The sequence below is a fragment of the Arvicola amphibius genome, chromosome 7 (genome assembly GCF_903992535.2).
Source record: "Arvicola amphibius chromosome 7, mArvAmp1.2, whole genome shotgun sequence".
Taxonomy (NCBI): Eukaryota; Metazoa; Chordata; class Mammalia; order Rodentia; family Cricetidae; genus Arvicola; species Arvicola amphibius.
In genome coordinates this window covers 94769429-94793540 of record NC_052053.1, presented here as the reverse complement: position 1 = coordinate 94793540, position 24112 = coordinate 94769429, and the positions used below count along the sequence as shown (strand labels likewise).

The window sequence follows — 24112 nt, the reverse complement described above, 5'->3', positions numbered from 1 at the left end:
AGGTATTATAGAAACCACTTGGCTCTCAGGAGGTTAATCGTGCTTATACCTTAGAGTCTCAGAGAAAGAATCGAATGCTTTATGGTAGAAGCTGAGGCCGAGAATTACTGCAGTAAAAGTGAATCAACAAATCACAGCCTTTCCCCCTTTTTTTTCTTCTTTTTAAGGCAAAAGCAACAACAATTAAAGAAGCCCTGTCCAGATGGGTGAGTACATGCTGTTGTTTACGTCTGAGTATTCATCACAAGAGATTCTTTTGATCTGGGAACTGTTTAGCTATCTTGTCTGTGGTGATAGATGCCTGAGCCTACACTACACAAGTGATGAAATTGTCTAGGAGTTAACATATAAAAAACGCGCGCGCGCGCGCGCGCGCGCACACACACACACACACACACACACACACACACAGGTATATCTCAGTGGTACCAGGCAGCAGACTGGAGAAGTCTGGGTAAAGTGACAGGTTTTGTAAATAGCAGTACCCCAGCTGTGATATGTTACAGTTCTGCTGAGCATCACCACTGGGGAAGATGGACAAATGCTTTCTGAGGATTGTGGTGCTGGGGGAAGACGGAGCCCAGGGCTTTACACATGCTAGGCAAGTACACTACCACGACGTACACACCTAACTCGTGAATTGCTATTCTCACCCCTGAACCAGGCATCTCCTGTCTATAGCTAGACTTTGAATAAAAGGCTTCAGTAGCCTGGGTATCTGAGAAAATAGACAAAAAAAAAAAAAAAAAAAATGAGTAGAATAATGAAGTACTTGGATTTTTATGTTAGTGCCTGTAAGTTTCTGTATTCCTTCTAACTGCCTTTTAAAGAGTCCTTCTTGGGGCTGGGGGGCTGCTCAGTTGTAAAGTGTTCACTGCACAAGCACAAGGACCTGAGTTCAGATCCCTGGCGCCCACAAACAACACCAGGTGCAGTAGCACCTGTGAATCCCAGTGCTGAGGAGATGGAGACAGGAGATTCCTGGAGACTTCCTGCAGTCTAGCTGCATCTGTGAGCTCCAGGTTCAATGGGAGACCTACCTTAAAAATGAAGGGAGATGCTGGGGATGAAACTAAACTGGTAATGGAGGATACCGCTTGTCTACAAAGCCTTAAATTTGATTCGCAGCACCACATTAAACAGTGCACCACGGTGCATGTCTATAGTCTCGGCACTCAGGTGATGGGGCAGGATGACCAAAGTTCAAGAAGATGCTGCCTCAAAAAAAAAAAAAAAAAAAAAAAAAAAAAAAAAAAAAAAAAAAAAAAAAAAAACCTAAGTAGATATATAATAAGAGAGCAATTGAGGAGGACACCAGCATCAATCTCTGACTTCACAGGCACAGTCATACACGCATACCAACACACATGAACACACACATATACCACACACACGCTTCTGCTGGGTTAAATATTTCACAAAATTTGTTAAAGAGTATAGACTAGACTCAGATTTAATTTTCCTCAAATTGCATTTTAGGAAAATATCTTTTATTCATAATAGCTAGTATTTGGTTTTATTTTGTTTTTACTTCACTTGGTTTTGGTTCATAGATTTTATTTCTAGTTACATTATGGCCAACAGTCATTAAGATCTTTGAAAACATTAAACATATTCTTTCATTAATTTAACCCATCATTCTCTTTTTAACATATAAAATCTTAATTGACATATGATTGTACAGATGTATGGAGTATAGTGTGACATTTTGATATAAGCAGATAACTATTATATCAAGGTAATTATCATATCTCTGATCTCAAAATTTTATTACCTCTTTGTGGTAAGAACATTCACAGAATCTCCTTTTATAGTTCTTTTGAAATATGTACCTAATCTATGGCCGTACCACATGGACACAATCTCATTTGAAATTTACACATTTATCATAACCATTCTCCTATGCCAGAGAACACTCCTGCTTGCTCCTCCTGTCTGACTCATTTTGCCTTTCCTTCATCCCATTCTTCCCAGCCCCCGATAGCCATTATTCTACTCTTGACTTCAAAAAGATAAGGTCAGGTCTTATAGCCTCCGTGCATGAAATATTTGTCCTTCTGGGCCTTTTGCATTAATGAATCCTCTAGGACCATCATGTTGGCACAAATAACCCAACACTTATTGAAGACCTACTAAGTGTCAGTTTCCAATGACCTAACCTATAAATGTAATGAAAATAAGCACAGAAAAGCTGGGGAGATTACTTGATTGGTAAAGTATTTGCTGCCCAAGCACAAGGACCTGAGTTCAAATCCCCAAAAGCCATGCAGATTGCTGGGCCCAGCTCTTGCTTGGGGCTGAAGGGTGAAGACATGAAGATGCCAGCATATCCTCCCGCCTCAGCCTCCTGCATGTTGGGATTAAAGGCATGCACCACCACTGCTCAGCTATTATTTAAGAGACTCTTAAAGAATTTAAAATATTACAAATGGGAGTTCTTTCCTGCTTATTTTCTTTTGTGAGGACTTTAGAGTTGTCTGGCCTGAGTGTGTAGGAACATGGTTACTAAAACCAACAAGTACAAATGCCAGTGAGTGAAGGTGAATAATAACCGGAGTTATAAAGCACAATAATTATTCTAAGACAAACACTGAAAGGCTTCGTGAAATTCTGACCTCTTTTGTCCCACGTTATAACCAAGGATGATTTTGTGCCACATTAATTTTTTCCGTAGGAAGAAAAGACTGGTCAGAGGCCGTCTGAGGCCAGAGAGATAAAACTGTATGCCCAGATCCCCCCGATAGAGAAGATGGATGCATCTCTGTCCACACTTGCCTGCTGCGAGTAAGGCCCTCTCACCCTCCTAGTATTGTTAAGTTTTCCTTCTTTTTAGTACATAAACTTGTTTGCTTTCTGTGGTCTTTATTGCTGTTGTTTATTGTAGTTTCCCCTGACAAAGCAAATGTGAAATATTATTGGTTTATGGGATTATTGATTGATACCAAACAGTATATTTTTACACAGTTTTTATACAGTGTTTGTAGATAGAAGTTACCTAGTCTTTTGAAAAAGCTAAATAACACGGTAACTTATTGATTTGTTGTACAATCTGCTTCCTAGGCAGGGAGATGATATTCAAAGTTAACCTGGGAAACTTATCAAGACTTTCAAAATAAAAAATAAAAACAAAAAGGGCTGGGGAAGGAGACTGGAGAGATGGGTCAGTGGTTAAATTAACATCAGCCTACATTGCCAAACATTGATAATTGGAGTTCAGACCTCCAGAACCCACATCAGTGCTGGTGAATTCCAACCTCAAGGAATCCCTAGAGCAAGCTTTCAAATCAGTGAGCTCTGAATTTGATTGAGAGACTCTGCCTCAATGGATAAGGTGGGAGAGTGATGGAGAATGATTCAGAAGCATGATTCCTCAACATTAGGCACACCAAATGCATACACAAATGGTAAAAAGAAAAAAGTGGGCTGGGGGTCATCAAACTCACTAGAAGAGTACTTGCCTAGCTCTTGTATGTGCGAGGCCTTGAGTTCCGCCCCCATACAGCAGTAAAATAATGAAACAAAATTCAACAGTCTACTGCGTTGTCTTGTAAAGTTACCAAAATCAAAGTCATGTCTCTTACTAGATACCTAAGACATGCCTTTTAAAGAAAAAAAGAACTTTAAAATACAGTTCAAAGTACCTAGAAAATACAATATATATGAAAAAGGGAACTAACGTCAACCTAAATTGCAGTACATGGTGGGACTAGTATTAGCACTTTGAGAGTAATCCTGGTTAGCCTGGACATGGTGGCATATGCCTGTAGCCTCACCCTCCAGAAGGCTGAGTCAGGAGGATCATTAGCACAGGGTCAGATAATTAGATACTATTTCATAAAAACAAACAAAAAGCTCAAATTGTTATCAAATTATACTCACTTTGTAATCTTGTTTCCCAGGACTTTCAATGTCAGGTTGGTACTAACTCTTACTCTCTAAGCGTTCTGTGCAGCTCTAGCGGGGTCCTGTGGGTAACACCCTTGTTTCACACTTCCTCGCCTCGTGTCAGGACTGCAGAGTACTCTAGAGTTCTTGGGCTTCCTTCACCCTGCGTTTACCTAATTGTGATCCCTTTACTTGCCCTTTCTGTAGGAGATTAACCCAGTCCCAGTTTCACAGAAGCAGAAGGTCTGTTAATAAAACCCTAGTGTCTTATTTACAGTAAACAGACTGGACCATTCTTAGACACGTATCTGCAAACCTATTAGACTAATATGTTTGGATCAAAAGGAAAAGCAAACATGTTTAGTTACTGAGTGCAACTTGTTCCATGTGATGAGAGCACAGAAGAAAAATTGTTTTGTTTGCTTCAACTATGACTTCAAAGTAATCAAATATGTTTTTATCATAAAACTATCTGAGTCGACATGTTTGAGGCCTGTGAGCTACATAAAGCACCTCAGAAACCACTTAGAAAGAGCCAGCTGTTCATATTTTTTGCAGGCAGGCATCTTGGGACAGATTACCTAAAGAGAAATTAAAGAATTCTTTCCCAGCCATAGCCTTCGACTTAAAGGCATCCCTTTTCTGTTGGTAGTGCTCAGGAGTGGGTGGGTGAATAGGAGGCACACAGAGTTGGCCCTTTACTTACCAAGTGCTTATATAGTAATTGCCTTTGCTTTTTCAAGCAGATTAAAAATGAATAATTCCTCTTCAACTCAAATCATGAGGGTAAGATACATGTTCTAGGGTTTCAATTTTGGCCCTGCCATTTTGTAACTATGTAATAGTGGGAAAATCGCTTAACAGCTTTGCACTTCAATTTCATTCATAAAATGCAATAAAAGTAATATCTCGGAAGACTATGAAATATTCAATCAAAGAATACATGTACTAAAAATTTGATAGATAACACCAAACTTCCCTTTAAAAGTTTGTTGCTAATTCTCTATAATGAGTGTGTATTAACTTTTATAATCATTTGGGGGTAAGATTTCAAAATGAAAGAATAAATTCTATGAGTGAAGGGGAAAATGTATTAAGTACAAAAAGAAACATGAATTAAAAATCTTCCATGGACTATTACTATTAAGAAGTAATTTCTGACATTGCACTTAGGTTTTTCAAAGTAATTAAAGTTTTTGTTTGTTTTTTTAAAGGAAGCTTTCCCTGTCTACAAACTGCATTGAAAAAATTGCCAACCTGAACGGCTTAAGTAAGTGATCTTCAGGAACAGATGGTGCTTGGGTTTCTAGTTATTGGAGCAAACATTCCAGAGACATGTGTCATTCCAGATGCTGGCACCTGTTTTAGCCGTAGTACTTGTCAGATGATGGAGACTATATAACCATGTCTTGAGTTTGGTTATCCAAAAAGAATGAGAGATGGCGTGAGACCTGAATATTTTTAAGTGCCTTTAAAACTTTTACGGAGTTGAAGTTGAGGTGACTGGGACGGCCAGATTTTCTGTTGTCTTTTGTTGTGGTAGTGTTTATATTTGGCTTGTCTATGTTTTGAACTTGCTGTATTAGATTTTAAGTCCCCACTGTCCCATGCCCTCTATGCTCTGCCCTCCCTGCCTCTGCTTCTTGCTTCCTCAGTTAGTTTCCAAAGACAGAAGTGTATTCTCTATAGTTTTAGAAGCTGCAAATATGAGCGAAAAAAATCAAGCCTCCCTCTGAGTCTTTTCAGAAGGCTCTTTTTCCTGCTGGTTCCGTTTTGTGGTGGCTGCCACATCCATTGGCTTCTGACTGCATGATGCCAGCTTCTGCTTTTGAGGTCAAAGTACCTCCTGTTCTTTCTGTGCTAAGTCCCTACCTCTCTCCCTTCAGGACATGTGGACACTTGGCACACCAGATGGGAAGGATGATCCCCTGTCTGAAGATCTTTCCTTTCTTTCTTTCTTTCTTCCTTTTTTTTTTTTTTTTTTTTTTGAGGGGGCAGTTTGAGACAGGGTTTCTCTGTAGCTTTGGAGCCTGTCCTGGAACTAGCTCTTGTAGCCCAGGCTGGCCTCAAACTCACAGAGATCCACTGGCCTCTGCCTCCCGAGTGCTGGGATTAAAGGTGTGTGCTGCCACCACCCAGCTTCCTTTCTTTTTCTTTTCTTTTTTTCTTATTTGTTGTTGTTTTCCAAGACAGTCTTCCTATGTGTCCCTGTCCTAAGTAGAACTCACGATGTAGATCAAACTGGCCTTGAACTCACAGAGATCTGCCTACCTCTGCCTCCGGGTGCTGGCTCTATCACGAGATCTTTGGACATATCTGCAAAGGACTTTTATCCCATACAAAGGCACAGTCCCAGGCTCTAGGGATTGGCATGTAGGTATCTTTGGGGGAGATATTATTTAGTCTGTGGCACTGCCTGCCCCACCAAGCCCTGCTCCAAGTCCACCATTGAGCCCTGTTTCCTGTCTTCTGTGAAGGTCCTCTCAGATGACTGCTGCTTCCCATTGCCAGGAGCAGACCCTTTATGTAGAGCCTCATTAGTTTCCCTTAAGTCTTGCAGGGAAAAAATCCATTTGAACTTATTTTTCTTTCCTATAAATAAACAAATTAAATGTACACACATAAACTGGGATAGTTTGGAAAACAGCATATGCCCTTGTAGTATAAGTTCTAGTGTAAATTTTAAAATGTGGAGTCTTTCTTTAATGTCAGTCCTAACACACTGAATTTGTGCACCTGTGTGTGTTTTGGTCAGAAGCCAACATTGGGTATCATTCTTCAAAAGCCATCTTCCTTTTACTGGCCTGGGGCTGGCCAAGTAGGCTAGGCTAGCTTCGCCTCCTGGACCTGGGGTTACAAGTGCACAACACACCAGCTTTTCTTCATGGGTTTTTGGAGTCAGGTTCAGGTCTTCATGCTAGCACTTAATACCCACCCAGCCCACAACACACTACACTGATTTCATGACCTAGCAAAGGCCTTTGATTCTTGTAACAGCATCCAAAGTGATCTTTTCTGTCTATCAGTTCTTAAGTTAACTGTCCTCACTGACACCAGAGTTCTCATGCTGATAATACCATTCTCCCAGATCAGAAACCTTTTAATCATTCATCTTTGCCTAATGGAGATTTAATCCCTAATGTTGCAGTCAGAGTCATCTAAAAACCTGTACTGCCCTAGTCATTCTCAGACATAAACATACCATGCTTTTGTTGGTTGGTTGGTTGGTTGGTTGGTTTTCTTTGTTTGATTTTTTGCTTGTTTGTTTGTTCTTATTGTTTGAGACAAGGTCTAACTATGTAGCCCTGGCTAGCCTAGAATTCGTTGTGTAGACCCATCTGGTCTCAGACTCATAGAGATCCACCTGCCTCTGCTTCCAGGGTGCTGAGATTAAAAGTGTGCACCACCATGCCTGGCTGTACCATTCTTTTTTGTACATTTGCTTAGACAGTGCTTCTCATTGAGTACAGGCTCGTCATCTCCCAAGAGAAACCCTGTAAGAAATTAAGGTCAGGATTAAGAATGCCCCTTCTTCTCTAGGACTTCCTAGGGCTCCACCATCATGATCATAAATTGAGAATGTTTATAATAATTTACCTTAGATTTTAATAACATTCACCTACTAATACAGTTAAAGGTCAAGTGAGTCAATATATGTAAAGTATAGAATTGTATATAATACATCTACAATGAAGACTAAAGCTATGTGTGGTAGTGTACAATAGAATTTGAGCTATTTGGGAAGCTGAGGAAAGAGTTTTGAGTTTGAAGACAGCATGAGCAACCTTTGCAGGACCTTGTCCCAAGAATAGAACCTTTTTTAAAGGGGAAAAACTGAAGATAGGCATAGTGGTGCATAATCTATAATCTCAGTACTTGGGCGGCTCAGGCAGAATGATTACTACAAGTTCAAGGCCAGGCTAGGCTACATAATGAATTCTAGGCCAGCCTGGGCTACAGAATGAACCCTTGTTTCAAAATGGGAGGAGTCTGGTGATGAACTTCAATGGTGAAATGCTGGCCTGACATACATAAAGCCCTAGGTTCAAAACCTAAAGCACTAAAATCAAAACAAAGCAACCCAGTAAAGATTAGCAATGGCTATAGCTGGGAACATGTGTTCTTTGGAGCCCTCAAGAGGAATCACTGCAGCCTGGAAGCTTTCCTATCTTCATGTCGGTCAGACTCCTTACCCCATAGTGAATGCCAAGAAAAACTATAGCAAGGAGGAATTTTTGTGGCTAATGGTTTCATAATTTTCAGCCACGATCATCTAGATTGTTGCTTTGGGCCTGAGACAAGGTGGACACCGAGGCAGGATGTCACTGCAGAGGAAAGTTGGCTGTGCTTCCCAAAAGAGAGAGAGAAAGGGGCCAGGAACAAGGCACATCTTCCCAGGGCATGCCCACACTGGCCTGCTTCTCCCCTTGGTTCCCACTTCCTATTTCCTGCCACTTCCTGTTAATGCCACGTATTGTGAGTCCATCAATGAATTAATCTATTAATGAGATCAAAGCCATCATGCCCCAGTCAGTTCCCCAAAGTTCCACCTCTGAACACTGTTGATTTGGAGCCAAGCCTTTAACACATGAGCCTTTTAGGGGGATGTCTCATATCTTAGCCTTAGTGTCCATTCCAGTCCACTCTGCACCCCTATTCTTCACTGCCATTGAATGTGCAGGGGACATGTTAGCTACTACTAGACTTGTGTCTAAGATGGCGCCTGGTTCCCATTTCTGCCGACTCATTAACAATTTAGACTATTTGGGGTTTTTCCTCTCCTTGATTTCTCTGTAACTGAAGAAACCTGCACGGCTGTGGAGGTGAGAGGAACTGCTTGTGGGGTCCACTCCAGTGTGGGTCCTGAGCAGTGACCTCAAGTCATCAAACTTGGCAGCAAGCGTCCACTAAGCCATCTTGCCAGCTCCATTACCTATCTGGTAGTAGAGACTTTGTAACTCACTGTGTAGAGGTATCTATTCTATACCATATCTTAGGGCGTTGTTCTACTAGACTGAGGATAGTTGCATGTATATTTCTCATAAACAAAATGCCTTTTTTCCATGACAGAAAACTTGAGGATTTTGTCGTTAGGAAGAAACAACATAAAGAACCTCAATGGACTGGTAGGTTATTGTTTTACTTTTAAAAAAGCATATATTTTTTTCTTATAAAATAATGGTTTTCTATTGCAGAACCTTTACAGTTATAAAACCAAATAGGACAAGTACCAGCAAACCACTGACAGTTTAAAACTGCTCGCGTTGGCTTGGCTGCTTGAGGAGTTTGTAAAGTGGAATTGTACTGTGCACTCTGCTTTGTATCTTTATTTTATTCATTTATTTTTACATTATATTTATTTTGTGTGTGTGTGTGTTTATGCTTGTGTTTATGCTTGTGCTATGGCATGAATGTGAATATTGGAAGACAACTTGAGGGGATCAAGTCCTTCCACATCTGGGTCCTGGGAATTTAACTCAGGTCATCAGATGGGGAAGAAATCATGTTTGTGCCCTGAGCTGTCTCACTAGCTCTGTGTCTCCTTTTAAAATTTAATATGCGGGTGTTTTTCATGTAATAATCCACTAAGTGAATCCATTTGGCATGTTTCCTGAAGGCCTACATTTGTTTGTATGTGTGTTCACCATGACATGCTATGGAGGTCAGAGGAGATTGTTTGAGACTCAGGTCTCTTCTTCTATCATGTGGGCTTTGGGATTAAACTCGGGTTATCAGGCTTGGCAGTAAGCCCTTTTACCCCTTTTCCTGCCGAGTCATCTCACTGGCCTACATTTGTGCGTGTGTGTGTGTGTGTGTGTGTGTGTGTGTGTGTACAAAGTTATACATGGCAAAGTCAGAGAGCAACTTGCAAGTCACTTCTTTCTTCCACCATGTGGGTCCCAGGGATTGAACTCAGGTCCTCAGCAAATGTTGCTGCTGGATGAACCATCTCTAGGTAGATAAATACTGCTCTCCACCTATATCTGGTGAAGCAAAGTTTCTTCTTGAACATGAAGCTTGAGTCTGGATTTAGCTAGACTAGAAAGAAGCCAGAAAGACTCCAGGATCCTTCTGTCTCTGTGCCCTCAGATCTGGACATTTGCAGGGATGCCTGGCTTTGTTCGTAGGTGCTGGGATCCAAACTGCTTCTCAGGTGGGGGTCCTGGTTACAGAACAAACACTTTTAACTGTTTTGACCTCTCTAACCCTGTGAATACCTGCTTTAAGCAGTGACTGCTCTAAGCACTAGATACATGACAGAATTTAAAATCTTTTTTGAGCCAGGTGTAGTGGCGCACACCTTTAATCCCAACACTTGGGAAGCAGAGGCAGGTGGATCTCTGAGATCAAGGCCAGCCTAGTCTACAGAATGTCCTGGTTCTAGGACAACCAGGGTTACACAGAGAAACACTGTCTTGAAAAACCAGAAAAAGGGCTGGAGAGATGGCTCAGCGGTTAAGAGCACTGACTGCTCACAAGAACCTGTAATGAGATCTCGTGCCCTCTTTTGGCTTGCAAGCATACATGCAGAAAGAACACTATACATAATAAATCAATCTTAAGAAGAAAAGAAAAGAAAAAGAAAAAAGAAAAAAGAAAAACCAGAAAAAAAAATAAAAGAGGCTTTGCTGTCACTGAATTCACCTTATGGCCATGAGGGAGACACTGGATAACAACTGTGCATCAGGTGTTAGTGCAGGGAGGCAAACTGAGGCAAGACCTCTGTAACCTAAGTTGGTTTTGAACTTACAGCAGTCCTCCTGCCTCAGCCTCCTGAGTGCAAGGAATACAGAAATGAGGCATCACACCTCTCTACAGTGTTCGGAAATTTATACCAGAGCCCAGGAGGTGGCTTAGTGAGTGAAGGACCCAAGTCTGGACCCCAGCTTGTGAAGAAGCCAGGAGCAAGGCGCACTTGTAGTCTGAGAGCTTGGCAATAGAGGCAGGAAGATCCTGAGGACTCACTCGCCAGCCTAGCTTAATGGTGAGCTCTAGGTTTAGTGAGAGACCCTGTTTCAAAAAAGTAGGTGGAGACTAATAGACACTCAACTTGACCTCTGGCCTCTACACACATACATGCACGTGCACATAAACCAAATACATAAAGTTCACTGTCTAATCCATCTAGAGTTTATTTTTATATGTATCTAAGGATCAGATATTATTTCTTTCTGTTTCTCTAAATGACTAGCCATTTACAGAAACGTCTCGTTGGGGACTGGAGAGATGGCTCAGTGGTTAAGAGCACTGGCTGCTCTTCCAGAGAACCTGGGTTTGATTTCCATTCCCACATGACAGCTCACAACAGTCTGTAACTTTAGTTACTGGTATCTGACACACTCTTCTGTCTGCTGCAAGTACTGCATGCTTATGGTGCACAGGTACACATGCCGACAATATACATAAATAAAAATGAGGGTTTGTTCAAGCCCTCTTCCCACAGTTTGGAAATGCTGCCTACCAAACTCTTGTACATGTGAGTGTGTTCCCACTTGGCTAGAGTCCTCTCATTCCCTTCCTAAAGTCCTGCTGCCTGTCTGCTGCCTTCTTTCTTTAGCTTTATATTATTTGGGATATCTACTAGGACAAGTCTCTCCTTTGTAAAATATTTATGACTTCCTGTGTGTTTACACTGGAGAAATTTGAGAATCACTTTGTCATAATCCTGTGCATAAATCCCTTTGGAAATTGTAATGGAACTGCATTAAATAGATGGATTGAAAGAATTGATGGCTTTGTAACAATAAAATTTTTACAGGAAGATTTGTGCATTTTATTGTTCTTCAATAAAGTTAAATAAGTTTATATTCTATAAGGCCTGCTACATTTCTTTTTTTTTTTTTTTTTTTTTTTTTTTTGATTTTTCGAGACAGGGTTTCCCTGTAGTTTCTAGAGCCTGTCCTGGACCTAGCTCTTGTAGACCAGGCTGGTCTCGAACTCACAGAGATCCGCCTGCCTCTGCCTCCCGAGTGCTGGGATTAAAGGCGTGCGCCACCACCGCCCGGCTTCCTGCTACATTTCTTGAGCAAAAATGTATTCCTGGGAGTTTATAGTTTTCATTGCTGCAGTGAATGGTGTGACTTTTCTTCCATAAGTCATGGTATATGAGGTAACAGGCTGTTTGTTTCAGGAGGGGCTGTAACTCAGTGGTAGAGCACTTACCTGCACATGTAAGGCTCAGTGTAAGCCCCAGAGCTGCCTGGTGGTGGCGGGACTATTTGTTTTGTATTCCTGAGTAGTAAGTCACAAACAATCCTCAGTATTTAGAAATCATGCATTCTAAAGTCTTATAAGCAATATTATATTATCTGAATTCTTTATACTAATCAAACAGTAACGATCTGTCACTGTTTTAACGACAGCCAATAAAACCTTCCTACTTTGAGAAGCTCTAACATACTCTCACAAGGGGAGACCCTTAGTTGTTCTATTTCAGTACTTGCAAGGGGATAGTGAGGATCGAACCCGGAGCATGATGCATGCTCAGCCATGTCCCACCCTGGCTACAACTCAGCTGAGGCCTAAGTCTTCTCAGTATTTAATGTGTGGTTTTCTGCTACCTCATCACCCTTAATGGAGACATGAGAAAGACAGGAATCCAAAGCAGTAAAATTGTATAGATTGAAATATAAGTTATCTGAAGACTAATTCTTTGCTCTAAAAGTTTTGTGTGATATTGTAATTAGATCCTTTGGGAGATGTCAGAACATTAGTTTAGAAAACTTAGTTAAGTCCCAATTTCCTGATATAGGAGTGCCAAGATAGAGTGGTTAAAAGTTTCCTGTACTTTTTAGTTGGGAAGTTAAAACTGAGATGAGATGTGGGGGTTGAGATGGTAGAGTTAGCACAGAGCTACCCTGTTCTCACCTTTCCTCCCTGGTTTGCCGTTATGGAAAATGCATTAAGGATCTTACTCTGTCCATAGTCTTTTAAGGGACAATTACAGAGTTCAACCTGGGCCCAACAGACATTACCATGTGAGTGCATGTAAATTATAAGAGGCAAGGGAGACACACAGTAGAAACAGAGTGAGCCCTGCCTGGTACTTTGTTTTAAAGGAAAAGATCATTGCATTTATCTAATGTCTACTGAAAATCTTTGTGCAACATTTAAGAGGCAGTATAATATAACTTTTATGTTGTAATAGAAAGACTAAGTGTTTAAAACTGAATTTCATATATCAAAATAAGAAGAGGTTGAAGAGATAGCTCAGATGGTAAAGTATTTGCTCCACAAGCATAAGAAGGTTGTATTTGACCCTCAGAACCCACTTAGAAAGAGTAACCATATATGATTGTAATCCCAGAGATGGGGGCATAGAGATGGGCTCCCCGAGGCTTGCTGGCCAGCCAGCCCTGTCAAATAGGTGATCCCCAGGTCAATGAGAGACCCTGTCTCAAAGAACAAGGCAGGCAGCTCCTCAGGAATGAAGCCATGAACACAGTGATGATACGTAGATAGGATAGCAATAGCAAATGCTCATGTTATGTTCTGGATCTGTGAGCTCATAGAATGTAAAATTCTCTTAATGTTTTAATAATTAATCTTGGGAAAAGTCTGAATTTTAGAGCAAGTTCTGGGACTTAATGTAAATGAGATCTGAGATAGTGCCTTATATAATACAGAAACTAAATTGGTTTGTCTACTTTTACGTTTTCTTAGGACCAAATATTATATAGGCTGTAAGAAAGTAATTTGAAACTACTATTGAATAAACATGACGGATCGTGCCGTCACTTCTCCTTTTGGTGACTTCAGCAGCTATTCTTGAATGTTCGTGAAGCAATCGGAGAACAGAGTTCAGAGCCACTTAATAGGGTAGGGAATGTTCTGTTTCGTCCCCTTCGTGAACTGGAACTTACAGAGTATCAGCTCTTCAGCAAGTGGGCAGACAACTCTCAGATCTCTTTAGAAGCCATTCCATATGTTTGTAAGGGTTAAAAAATGAGAATGTCAATCAGATGCTGTCTTTTCCAGGAAGCAGTAGGAGACACGCTAGAAGAACTGTGGATCTCCTACAATTTCATTGAGAAGCTGAAAGGGATCCATGTGATGAAGAAACTGAAGATTCTCTACATGTCTAATAACCTGGTAAAAGACTGGGGTAAGCTGAGAGCAGCTCTTGCTAGTCTCCATCCTGCTCAGCTCAGAAAACAGTCAGCAGAGCTGGGCTTGCGTGTGATGTACCCCACACGCAGGGTGCTGAGGCAGGACAGAGCTTGGGGTAGTGAGACTTACCACACAGCACACTAATAAAAAGAGAAAGCACCCAATTAAGGGAAAATACATAAAATAGGAACCTTTTTTGTAAAGTTTTTTTTATTATGTATAGTGTTCTTCCTGTGTGTATGCCTGCAGGCCAGAAGAGGGCACCAGATCTCATTACAGATGGTTGTCAGCCACCATGTGGTTGCTGGGAATTGAACTCAGGAACTCTGGAAGAGCAACCAGTGCTTTTAATCTCTGAGCCATCTCTCCAACCCCAAGAACTTTTATTTTTAAATGCAGAGAAAAACAGCTTTGGGAATAACTCTAGGAATTCCCAAATTTTAAATATAAGAAGTATATGGAAATGTATATTTAGCTATTTACTTAGGCCTAGGAAAATGGCTTCATGTCTCACAAACATGAGGACCTGAGTTCAGATCTCCAGGACCCATGTAAAAGCTGGGAATAGACAATGGGCATCTGTAATCCAAGTGGTAGTGTGGAGGTGGAGACAGGGATCCTGGACTTGTGAACAGTCCGGTAAGCTGGATCAGTGAGCCCATGTTCAGTGAGAGACCCTGCCTCAAAAAATAAGGTAAAGAGGATTTGAGGAAGGCGCCTTTGGGACGGCACAGCTGGGTGCTTCCCATTCAATCAGTCAGGCTTGTCAGTTATGTGCAGGATTGTTTTAGGAATAGAAATGAAAGAAATACCAACCTCGGGTCTCCACATCCATGCACATGTACATGCGAGTGCAACACACACACACACACACACACACACACACACACACACTGACTTTCTGGTTGCATAGGTCCTGGCCATGAAAAAAAGTGTATTATCCAAAGCTAAAGAAAGTCATCTAAATTTAATAAACGTGAAAGACTGATTTGCTGCCTACGTTGCTTTGCCTCTTTTTGTATGTTATTCTTTCAGCATGTTCTAATGTCATGCTGTATACAACATGAACTATGCCAGATGCTTGAAAAACATGTGGGATGTGAACATTATTCCAGTTGCTCAGTTCACAGCTGAGAGGGGAAGAGAGGAAGATAATATTTCTAAAACTGTTGTAAGTTCTGTAATAAGGATTTGAATGAGTTGCTTCAAGAACTCAGAGACCAAAGCAGACTGGCGCATCCTCCACTGATGCAGTACCTCTGACATTAATTTACTGTTATTTTCAACACTGACCCTTCTCTATTTATCCCATCATTAGAAAGGTAGAAGAGATAGTTCTTCATTCCCTCCCCATAATATCCTCAGATGATGACTTTATATAATAAAGTTTCCCATATTCTTCAAAATCTTAAACCACACCCACATGGTCACAAATGGAGTCTGTGATTGAATTCTGTCTCCAAAACCGTAAGAGTATGACCCCAGTTTATCAACGTGGACAGTGTTCTGTGTGCTTGCAGCTGAATTCGTGAAACTGGCAGAACTGCCATGCCTGGAAGACCTGGTGTTCGTAGGCAATCCGCTGGAGGAGAAACATTCTGCCGAGGGCAACTGGATCGAAGAAGCAACCAAGAGGGTGCCGAAGCTGAAAAAGCTGGACGGTGAGCAGCTCTGGCCAGCTGGGAAGGGTTTCCTGGGTGTAAGATCTGAGATTCTGGATAGGATTATGAGGAAGAGCAAAGCTGGAGAAAAGGGAGGTTGTCTCTCATTGTTAAAGCCATTTCTGTTCTGTGATTTGATCAATCCAGTTTTAGGCCAAGTATAATGAGGAACTCCTAGGAACTTTAGACTGGTACAAAGATCACCCTGGACTTAAATCCTGTAAGAAACTAGGCTTATTCCAAAGTTCTAAGACTGTTATTTTGTGGGATAGTTGAGCATAAATGACAAATAGTTGCCCTTCACAATTTAATCAGAATTATATTGTTCCCCTTACTCTCTCCCCCGTGACTTTAATTTCCCAATCCCTGAGATCCATGTTATGTCAGTAGATATCACTAGCCAACTGGGCCAAGTCCCAGCTCGAAAATTATGCTTGCTAATGAATTTTATCAAGCCTTGTTCATTTGTTATATAAAAGCTAGAGACAATAATACCATTAGTAATCATATTAAAGGGTATATCACAGTGTTATGAGGAGTAAGAGAAATAATCTGTTAAATATTGTCCTTAGCACAAAGTATTAAATAATACATTGTAATTATCTTGAAATATTTAAATAATCCAGAAACTCAAGCATATGAAAAAATATCTCAGTATAAATTTATTTTGGCTTTGAACTCCACCTTCCAATTTAATTCAGCTGGGCTTTCAAGAAACTTAGTATGACATTCATTTTTGTTTGTTGGGTTTTTGTTTGTCTTTTGAGACAGGGTCTTACTATATAGTCTAGGCAGGTCTAGAACTCCTGATGTAGTCCAGGCTGACCCAAACTCACAAGTTCTGGGATTAAAGGTACCACAATCAGCTATAGTAGGACATTCTTAATATCTCTCTGGATGATGCCATCATTATAGAGCAAGTCATGAGGAAAAGTTGTAGGTCAGCAGTCCCCAACGAGTAGAACAGAAGCATCAGTTGTCCCCATCCCGAAACTCCTGTAGGACCCATCCTGACGGTTCCCTGTCACAGTCGTGCTGTCCACCGGGCTGGGAAGGGGCCTTCCTGTTTGCTGTTGGTTTTTGTTTTTGAATGAGGTCTGTGGTGACCACAAGATTCTCTCTTTAGATAAAGCACAGCCATTCATTCCCTCCCAGTAGTGTTAAAAATCAGGGCCAGGGGTCCCCTGTTCTAGAACTTCTCTCCTGCCGTCCTCGGGAAGTACCTTCCTAATTTGGGAGGCGTCTTCACGCTCCTTCCCACTAACAGATTCTTCTCGGCCTTCTGACATTTTTTAGAGACAAAGCAAGCCTGTGGTCTCTTTCTGCTTTCATTTCTATTCCTAAAACAATCCTGCACATAACTGACGAGCCTGACTGATTGAATGGGAGAAAGGAAGCACCCAGTGCTGGTGACGGCGACTGCTGTGCCGTCCCAAAGGCGCATTTCCATGTTGTCCTCATCAGTGCGCTCACACTGACGGTCACGCAAAATAAAGGGCCACCCTTGCTTCACCCTGCTCCACTCTTGCAGTCCTGGGCTGTGACTCTTCATCCCTTTATAACCACTATCGCCCTACAGTCAAACCTTTTATCCACAGCAGGGAGCTACAGCATTTGTTAAGTGGGGTTCCAGCAGTGGTTCTCAACCTGTGGGTCACGGCCCCTTTGGCAAACTTCTGTCTCCAAAAATATTTACTTTATGATTCATAACAGCAGCAAAATTACAGTTATGAAGTCGCAATGAAAATAATGTCCTGGTTTGGGTCACCACAACATGAGGAACTGTATTAAAGGGTCCCAGCATTAGGAAGGGTGAGAACCCCTGCACTAGAGGAACCCTGCAGAATCTCTGAGGAGAGTAAGAAGATGTATGTAGTTAAAAAAAATATGCACAGGTTATTCTTATAATGTCTCCCTAAGAAAGCGAAATGTTCTCTGTTCTTGTGATGGGAATTAGAGCCCCCATAAGACCCTTAAGTGTCTGCTTTCTGTACCCAAAACAAGAAACAACTTAATTAGGGTATAATTAGCACAATTAACTTGACATATCCAAAGTATAGAGTTTGATAAGTTTCAACATGTAATAATCATCACCATTGTCAAAAAAATAAACATGGACTGGTGTGATGGCTTAGTTGGTCACGTGCTTGCCTTACAAATATAAAGCAAGTATAAATCCTTACATAAGGACTTGCATTTGATCCCCAAAACCCATGTGAAAAAGCTAGGTGCTTGTAGCATAAGCTTGTGGTCCCAGTACTCCAGGCTAATGAAGGATCCTCTCTCTCTTTTTCACACACACACACACACACACACACACACACACACGGGGGTAGGGGGGGAAGGACTGGAAAGGTAGTTAAGAGTACTTGCTATATATCATGACAGCTGGGTTCAGATCAGGGCACCACATTAGCTAGGCATCCCACAAACACATATAACTCCAGTTCTGAGAGATGTGATACTTCTGGTCTCCAGGGACACTATACTCACGTTCACAAACCCACAGGGCCTATATTAGATTAAAGGTTCTGTTTCATTCTTTTGTTTGTTTATTTTTTGAGACAGAATTTTGCCATGTAAAAATAAAAAGATTTGGTAACTAGCAAGACATGATGGCGCCTGCCTTTAATCCCAGCACTCAGGAGGCAGAGGCAGGTGGATCTTTGAGTTCAAGGCCAGCTTAGTCTAGAGAGTACCAGTACATCCAAGGAGAGAGAGAGAGAGAGAGAGAGAGAGAGAGAGAGAGAGAGAGAGAGAGAGAGAGAGAGAGAGAGAGAGAGAGAGAAAGCCTGGTCTACATAGCAAGTTCCAGAACAGCCAAGACTTCATAGAAAACCCCTGTCTCAAAAAACAGAAAAGAAAGAGACAAAAAATAATATTTTCTTTCTCATTTTAGGTACTCCAGTAATTAAGCAGGATGAGGAAGATGAAAACTAAGGCCGTACTTTACACTTTGTGTTAATTTATTTAAACGTTATGAGAACAATAGATATGTTTTGTATAATTGTCTATTTTAAAGATTATGTGAGAGCAGAGTTCTGAAGATAATACATCTCTCACTCCCTTCCTAAAACCCTGTTCAGTGTTTCCCCTCAGACCAGCAGTGCCCGCTCTGGTGCAGCCCACCTTCAGAAACTGCAGATTCCCAGCTGTGTCCAGTTATAGACCACACCACCTGTCCCCTAAAGTGTACACGCCAGTCGTTTCAACAGCAAAGGGACCTCCTATTTGTTCTCAATTGCTTAGTATGGGGGGGGGGGCAATCATTTTAAAGGTATACTTTCAAGTCTGTAAAGGTTCATGTCCTTATAACTCCAAAGCACAAAAGCATCTATCTCCCACGGGCTCGGAAGGCAGCACGCTGATGGGAAGTGTTCCTGTTAGAACACAGCTGTACCTAGGTCCAAGAGTCCAGTGTCCAATGGGAAACACTGGTGAGAAGAGGAAGACTGACTGGCTTGGAGTCTCCTTAGCTCCTGTTATATTTACTTATTCTTCTTCCAAAACTGTGTGCACTGTCAACTGGAATTTAGGTTGTGGTCCATGGATGCCCACTGGAGTCATGTACAACCAGACACCCTGACCCCCATCAGTGACTAATGCAGCTGGCGTGATCACCCCTTTGATAGTCATGTGACCACATCAGCTCTTGTGGACCTTGCCTTATGCAGATTTTAAGACAGAATTTCTCATCTGTTTAAAGCAGTAGTCTATAGTTCTAACTACCTACCATTGATATTGGTAAAAACTTTTCCCTAATAAGTTATCCCAGTGCCCTTTGCTTTATGGCTATAAGGGTACAAACTTAAAGACTGAATTTGGTAGCTCTAAATAAATGAAATAGTTTTTCAAAATATATTTTTGAGACGATCTAAGTTAAGCAGCTTGAAGTGTATCATGTAAGTGGTGTAGAGGGAAGAGAGATGTTGTGGGATGGATCCCAGGCAAATGGCAATGTCTGGAGATGTCTCCTGTGGATCACTGGAGGTGTCTTTGCCTCCAGTCTGCAAAGCAATAGTTAGCTGTGGAGATTATCGTTTCTCGTGTAAGAAAAATATCCTGAAAAATGGGAAACATCGTCAGCACCAGACGGAGTCTTCAGTGTGGGCAGTGTTAAAAGCATTGACCGCAGAGAAGAAGTCAGGACCCCACCAAACTGTGCCTAAAGTCTCAGAGAGGCTCCCGGTTCCTGTTCCGTCTCCACGTGATTCTCCTTATTTTAATGATTACATTAGTCTTGATTTGAGAAATTTAATAGCTATCATTTTAATCAGAATGACTTCAGTCCTCCAAGAGTCAAATTGATCAAAAGGGACCACTGCTTTGACAATCCTCTAACTCTAAATCCAAACAAGAATGCCTAGTCTTGGGCTGGAGACAGCTGAGGCTGAGACCACTTGCTCAGGACCTGAGGTCACAACCGCCTGCATCTCCAGGGGATCTGACACTGTTTTTGGCCTTCTGGGGTACCAGACACACAAGTTACACAGACATACATGGAGGCATACTCATGAAACAATACATTTTTCAAAAGAACACCTAGTCTAATACCTTATATATTTCTTTGAAGTTGTTCTGATGGGAAGAAACTACCCTGCCGGGCTTAACCATTTAAAACCATTGACATTTCTATTGTGAGCCACAGGGTGAGACTTCCTTCTCCTTGGTGATGCCAAAGGCCCACAAGCTGAGAGGGACACTATTGTTACTGTAGTTTGCACTGTTTCTATGCATGGCTCTACTTCCTAAAAGGTACCCTGGGAGTGAGTATGGGAAGTGAATGGCTTCATACTGGATCTGTGAAATGACTTACAGTATATGTGGTTTTTTCTCAAATTCTGTAATTGGGAGCACCCCTCCCCCATTTCTTAATGTCTTTTAATTAGGGGTGGTTCTCAGAGATATGTAAGGTGCTTTTCTGTGTCCATTTCACACAAACATCATTTTCGGCTCTTATCCACAAATATTGGAATGATTTTGATGCATCTCTGTTTCTGGAATTAAAGCCAAATGCACTCAGTTAGGAAATGGAATGGGAGGCTGGATATATGAAAACATTAAGGATATCCTGTCAGATTATTCCTTAAGTCTTCTTTTACTGTTAAAACTGTAGTTGATATAGGATGTTCTTGGCTTATGCCATTCAGATTGTAGACTGGACCACTTTGGAGTAGATGCTGTCTGCATTCACGTGAACTTCTGCTGTTCTTACAATGGGAGAGTGCTAAAATCAGCCCAGTATTTTAATTTTTCACAGTCGGTATGATGTTGGTAGATCAGAATTCTGCTTTCTGGGTTTCTTAATTGCTCGTGCAGGGGAATTAGCCGGTGCAGACTTCTGGTGCGACTGTGGGCACAAGGATGCCCTCCCTAACTGGTCAGTAACTCGCATGCCCTGCGTATGGCTCTGCAGTGGAAATAGGTGTTGAGCAGGTGTTTCTTCCGATACCTTTGCCAGTGGTCTGAAAGCAAAATAAGGAACAATAAAACCTAAATCTGTCATTGGCTGAGAATTGGGAACACAGGATTGGAATCTTTTACCCAAGTTTTCCTTAAGGTTAGCATGAAAACGCCCAGGAAGTTTAGATTTCATCATTCACTTTGAAAAATGGGTGGGGGAAGTGTCGTGAGGAGCCATGAACGGTGAAGCCGTGGTAAAGGAAGAAAACCAGATTGCAAGCCTTCCCCACAGTCAGCCGCAGACACACTCTGTCTGTGTGAGCCGATGGTCTGAGAGTAAGGAGCTGGTTGGAGCTGTTTGCGACAGCTGACTTGTCCAAGTTCCTTTATCTATACCTAGTGTGGCTTACTCACTCTTCTCATAAAAGTAGAAAAGGGGGAAATTTAAAACCTAGGGTTACATTGAGAAATGCTAAACTTTTAGAATTCCGTGTTTATCTATCCCTGCTTTGTTCATCATGAGTGGTAAGAAAGGAAACCGAAAGGAAAATCTAGACTTCTAGCCTGATATAAATTGGTTCACTTGACATGTGGAGAAATTGTAATCATATTCTCATTAATTTCCCATATTGGGCAGATTAGAGAGACAACCAAATTATGATCTAACAAATTTAGCAAGGAGGTAGAGAAAACAAACTATTTTTCTAGTAGATTTGCACTTTAAAATTGTGAGTGTGGCTGATGGCGAAACTACTTCCAGAGGGGAGGTGGGCGCAAGCCAGCTGCACACAGGTGGGCCAGACTCAGAGACTCCAGCCCTTGCCACTCTGCTGATATTGCTGTCTGTCTTCAGGTGCAAGGTCATCCCTCTGGGAGGGTGCGAAATAGCATTCCTATTCAGAATAGAAACTGTGGGTATTTCCTTCCATTATCTAAGTTTCTTTTTTCTTTTGGTTTTTCGAGGCAGAGTTTCCCTGGCTGTCCTGGAACTCACTCTGAGGACCAGGCCGCCCTTGAACTCAGATCTGCCTGCCTCTGCCGGTGCTGGAGTTAAAGGCTTGTGCCACCATGCCCAGCCCCTATCTAGATTTTAAAACTTGATGTTGGTGTTGACTACATTACATGGGTAGGAGTTTAGCTCCTGGCTCACTGGATCCCTGTGGGGGGAGAGCGCTGATACTGCCGCCCAGTGGGACCACTCCTGTCGATGCCGGCAGTGGAGAGCAGGCGACACACAGTCCAGCTGCTTCTCCCAGGTTGCCCGTAATGGCCAGGAGCGTCATTCTAGAGCCATGTTCATTCTGAAGAAGATTTGAATATCTGTACTGCTTTGGTAATAGTCTTTTCTACACAGGACTTTTGTAGCATGACTTTATGACTAAACTTTGTGTGTTAAATTATTTAGTAATATTGAGTTTCTGAATGTTATTTTGTGAAACTTGTTTTAAAATAGTAATAAATCATGTTATTTTATAAAAAAAAGTCCTTTGGTTATTGTGTTTGAGTTAACAGAGTGACTCTCGTGATATCTGATTAACATGTGACAGGGTTAGGGAGGAGAGAGACAGAGATGGAGGGGGAGGAAAGAAAAGGGAGAGAGAAAGCAATGGGGTAGGGTGAGGAGACATTTAACTCGTTTTTATTTGTTTTTTGAAACAAGATCTGTGTGTAGTAGTTCTGATGTCTTAGAATATGTATACTCACTCTATAGACCAGGCTGATCTCAAACTCAGAGATCTGCCTACCTACCAAGTGTTAGGATTGAAGGTGTGCAACACCCGGCTGAACTAATTTGCTCTCTCACTTCCTACCAGTAAACACATCCTTTCCAGACTTTAACCCTCCATCAGTATATGTCCACTGAAGGGTGCTTCCAAGAACACCAAGTTCCTCCTGCATTTGGCCATCCCTAATGAGGGTGAGCCGAGAGGCCCCTGAGAATCGGGGTAAGCCAGCAGTATCGGTGGCATACACTTTGCCAGTATATAATCTGGGCCATCAGCCAAAACATAATTTTGTTACAGAATAGAACTTCCATGAAGTTTCTACTATCCCACAGTTCTTTGAATATACCTTTCCGGAAAAAAAAAAAAAAAAAAAAAAAAGCAGAATTTAAAAATTCCTGAACTTATAGCGAGAAAACCTCAAATCAGGTCATGGTTACTTTGAATTCACTGATTTTTCCTAGCTCAATGGTGTGCTGACTGAGGCGGGAATTCAAGAATAGCCTATGCTACAGACAAAGCTCAGCTCAGAAAGATGGGGGGGGGGGTGGAGATGAGCATCTATGACCCTGACATTGCCTTGTGTGTTGTATTAACCATGGATGTATGCTCATGTGGATATGCACAGATGTTATCTATGGTCACATAGTAAAAATACCTTTCCTCATAGGATGTAATCAGTTCTTCAGCTATAAAAAGAAAGTACAGGCTAAGCATGGTGGTACCCGCCTATGATCCCAAAAAAGAGTGAGGCAGGAGATTCTAAGTTCAAAGTCAGCCTCAGCTATATAGCAAGTTGTAGGACAGCTTGCTTCCTCTATACAATGTAAACCTTTTTTATAATAAATGGATGGGGTAAATAAACAGCGGTAGAGTGTTTGACCAGCACACAAGATCTCAGATTCAGTCCTTGCTACTGAACAAAGTGGTGTAGCCATCATTGATTGAGGTTCCGTTGGCAGAATGAGGTGGACCGGTGAGATGGCACAGCAGGTAAATGCATTTACCACCACGGCTGCCAACCTGAGTTTGATCCCTCAGATCTACATGGTGGAGGGAACTGACTCCTACATGTTGTCCTACGTTCTCCGCATGTAAGTGCCCACCCACAAAAGGTGTACTCTGTCCCTATGTGAAGCCAAGGACGCTGACATGAGGTGTGCAGAACCCATGTTTGTTTTTAAGAATGTGTACCTGAGTGTAGGAGTTGGGAGTGTGGTTGGCTAGCACATGATAGCATGTGTGCACGTATAAAAGTTTAAGAAATAGAATCTTATGTTGAGGGACCCACATGGTAGGGGATAATGGATTCCTGCAAATTGTCCTCTG

The 24112-nt window shown here is 41.7% G+C and overlaps 1 protein-coding gene across 2 annotated transcripts in view; it reads left to right on the top strand.

The window, feature by feature from the left end:
• Window positions 1-22535, top strand: part of Dnal1 (dynein axonemal light chain 1) — a 28103-nt gene extending 5568 nt beyond the window's left edge. The window contains exons 2-8 of one of the 2 annotated variants that reach the window (XM_038337334.1): window positions 168-206; window positions 2675-2784; window positions 5100-5155; window positions 8956-9011; window positions 13864-13990; window positions 15516-15656; window positions 18556-22535. In XM_038337334.1, coding sequence (XP_038193262.1) covers window positions 168-206; window positions 2675-2784; window positions 5100-5155; window positions 8956-9011; window positions 13864-13990; window positions 15516-15656; window positions 18556-18596 — 570 coding nt within the window. In that variant the 3' untranslated portion in view covers window positions 18597-22535. Of the gene's footprint in view, window positions 1-167; window positions 207-2674; window positions 2785-5099; window positions 5156-8955; window positions 9012-13863; window positions 13991-15515; window positions 18386-18555 lie in introns of those variants that run through there. The other variant, XM_038337333.1, reaches the window with a different exon arrangement.
• Window positions 22536-24112: the final 1577 nt, after the last annotated feature.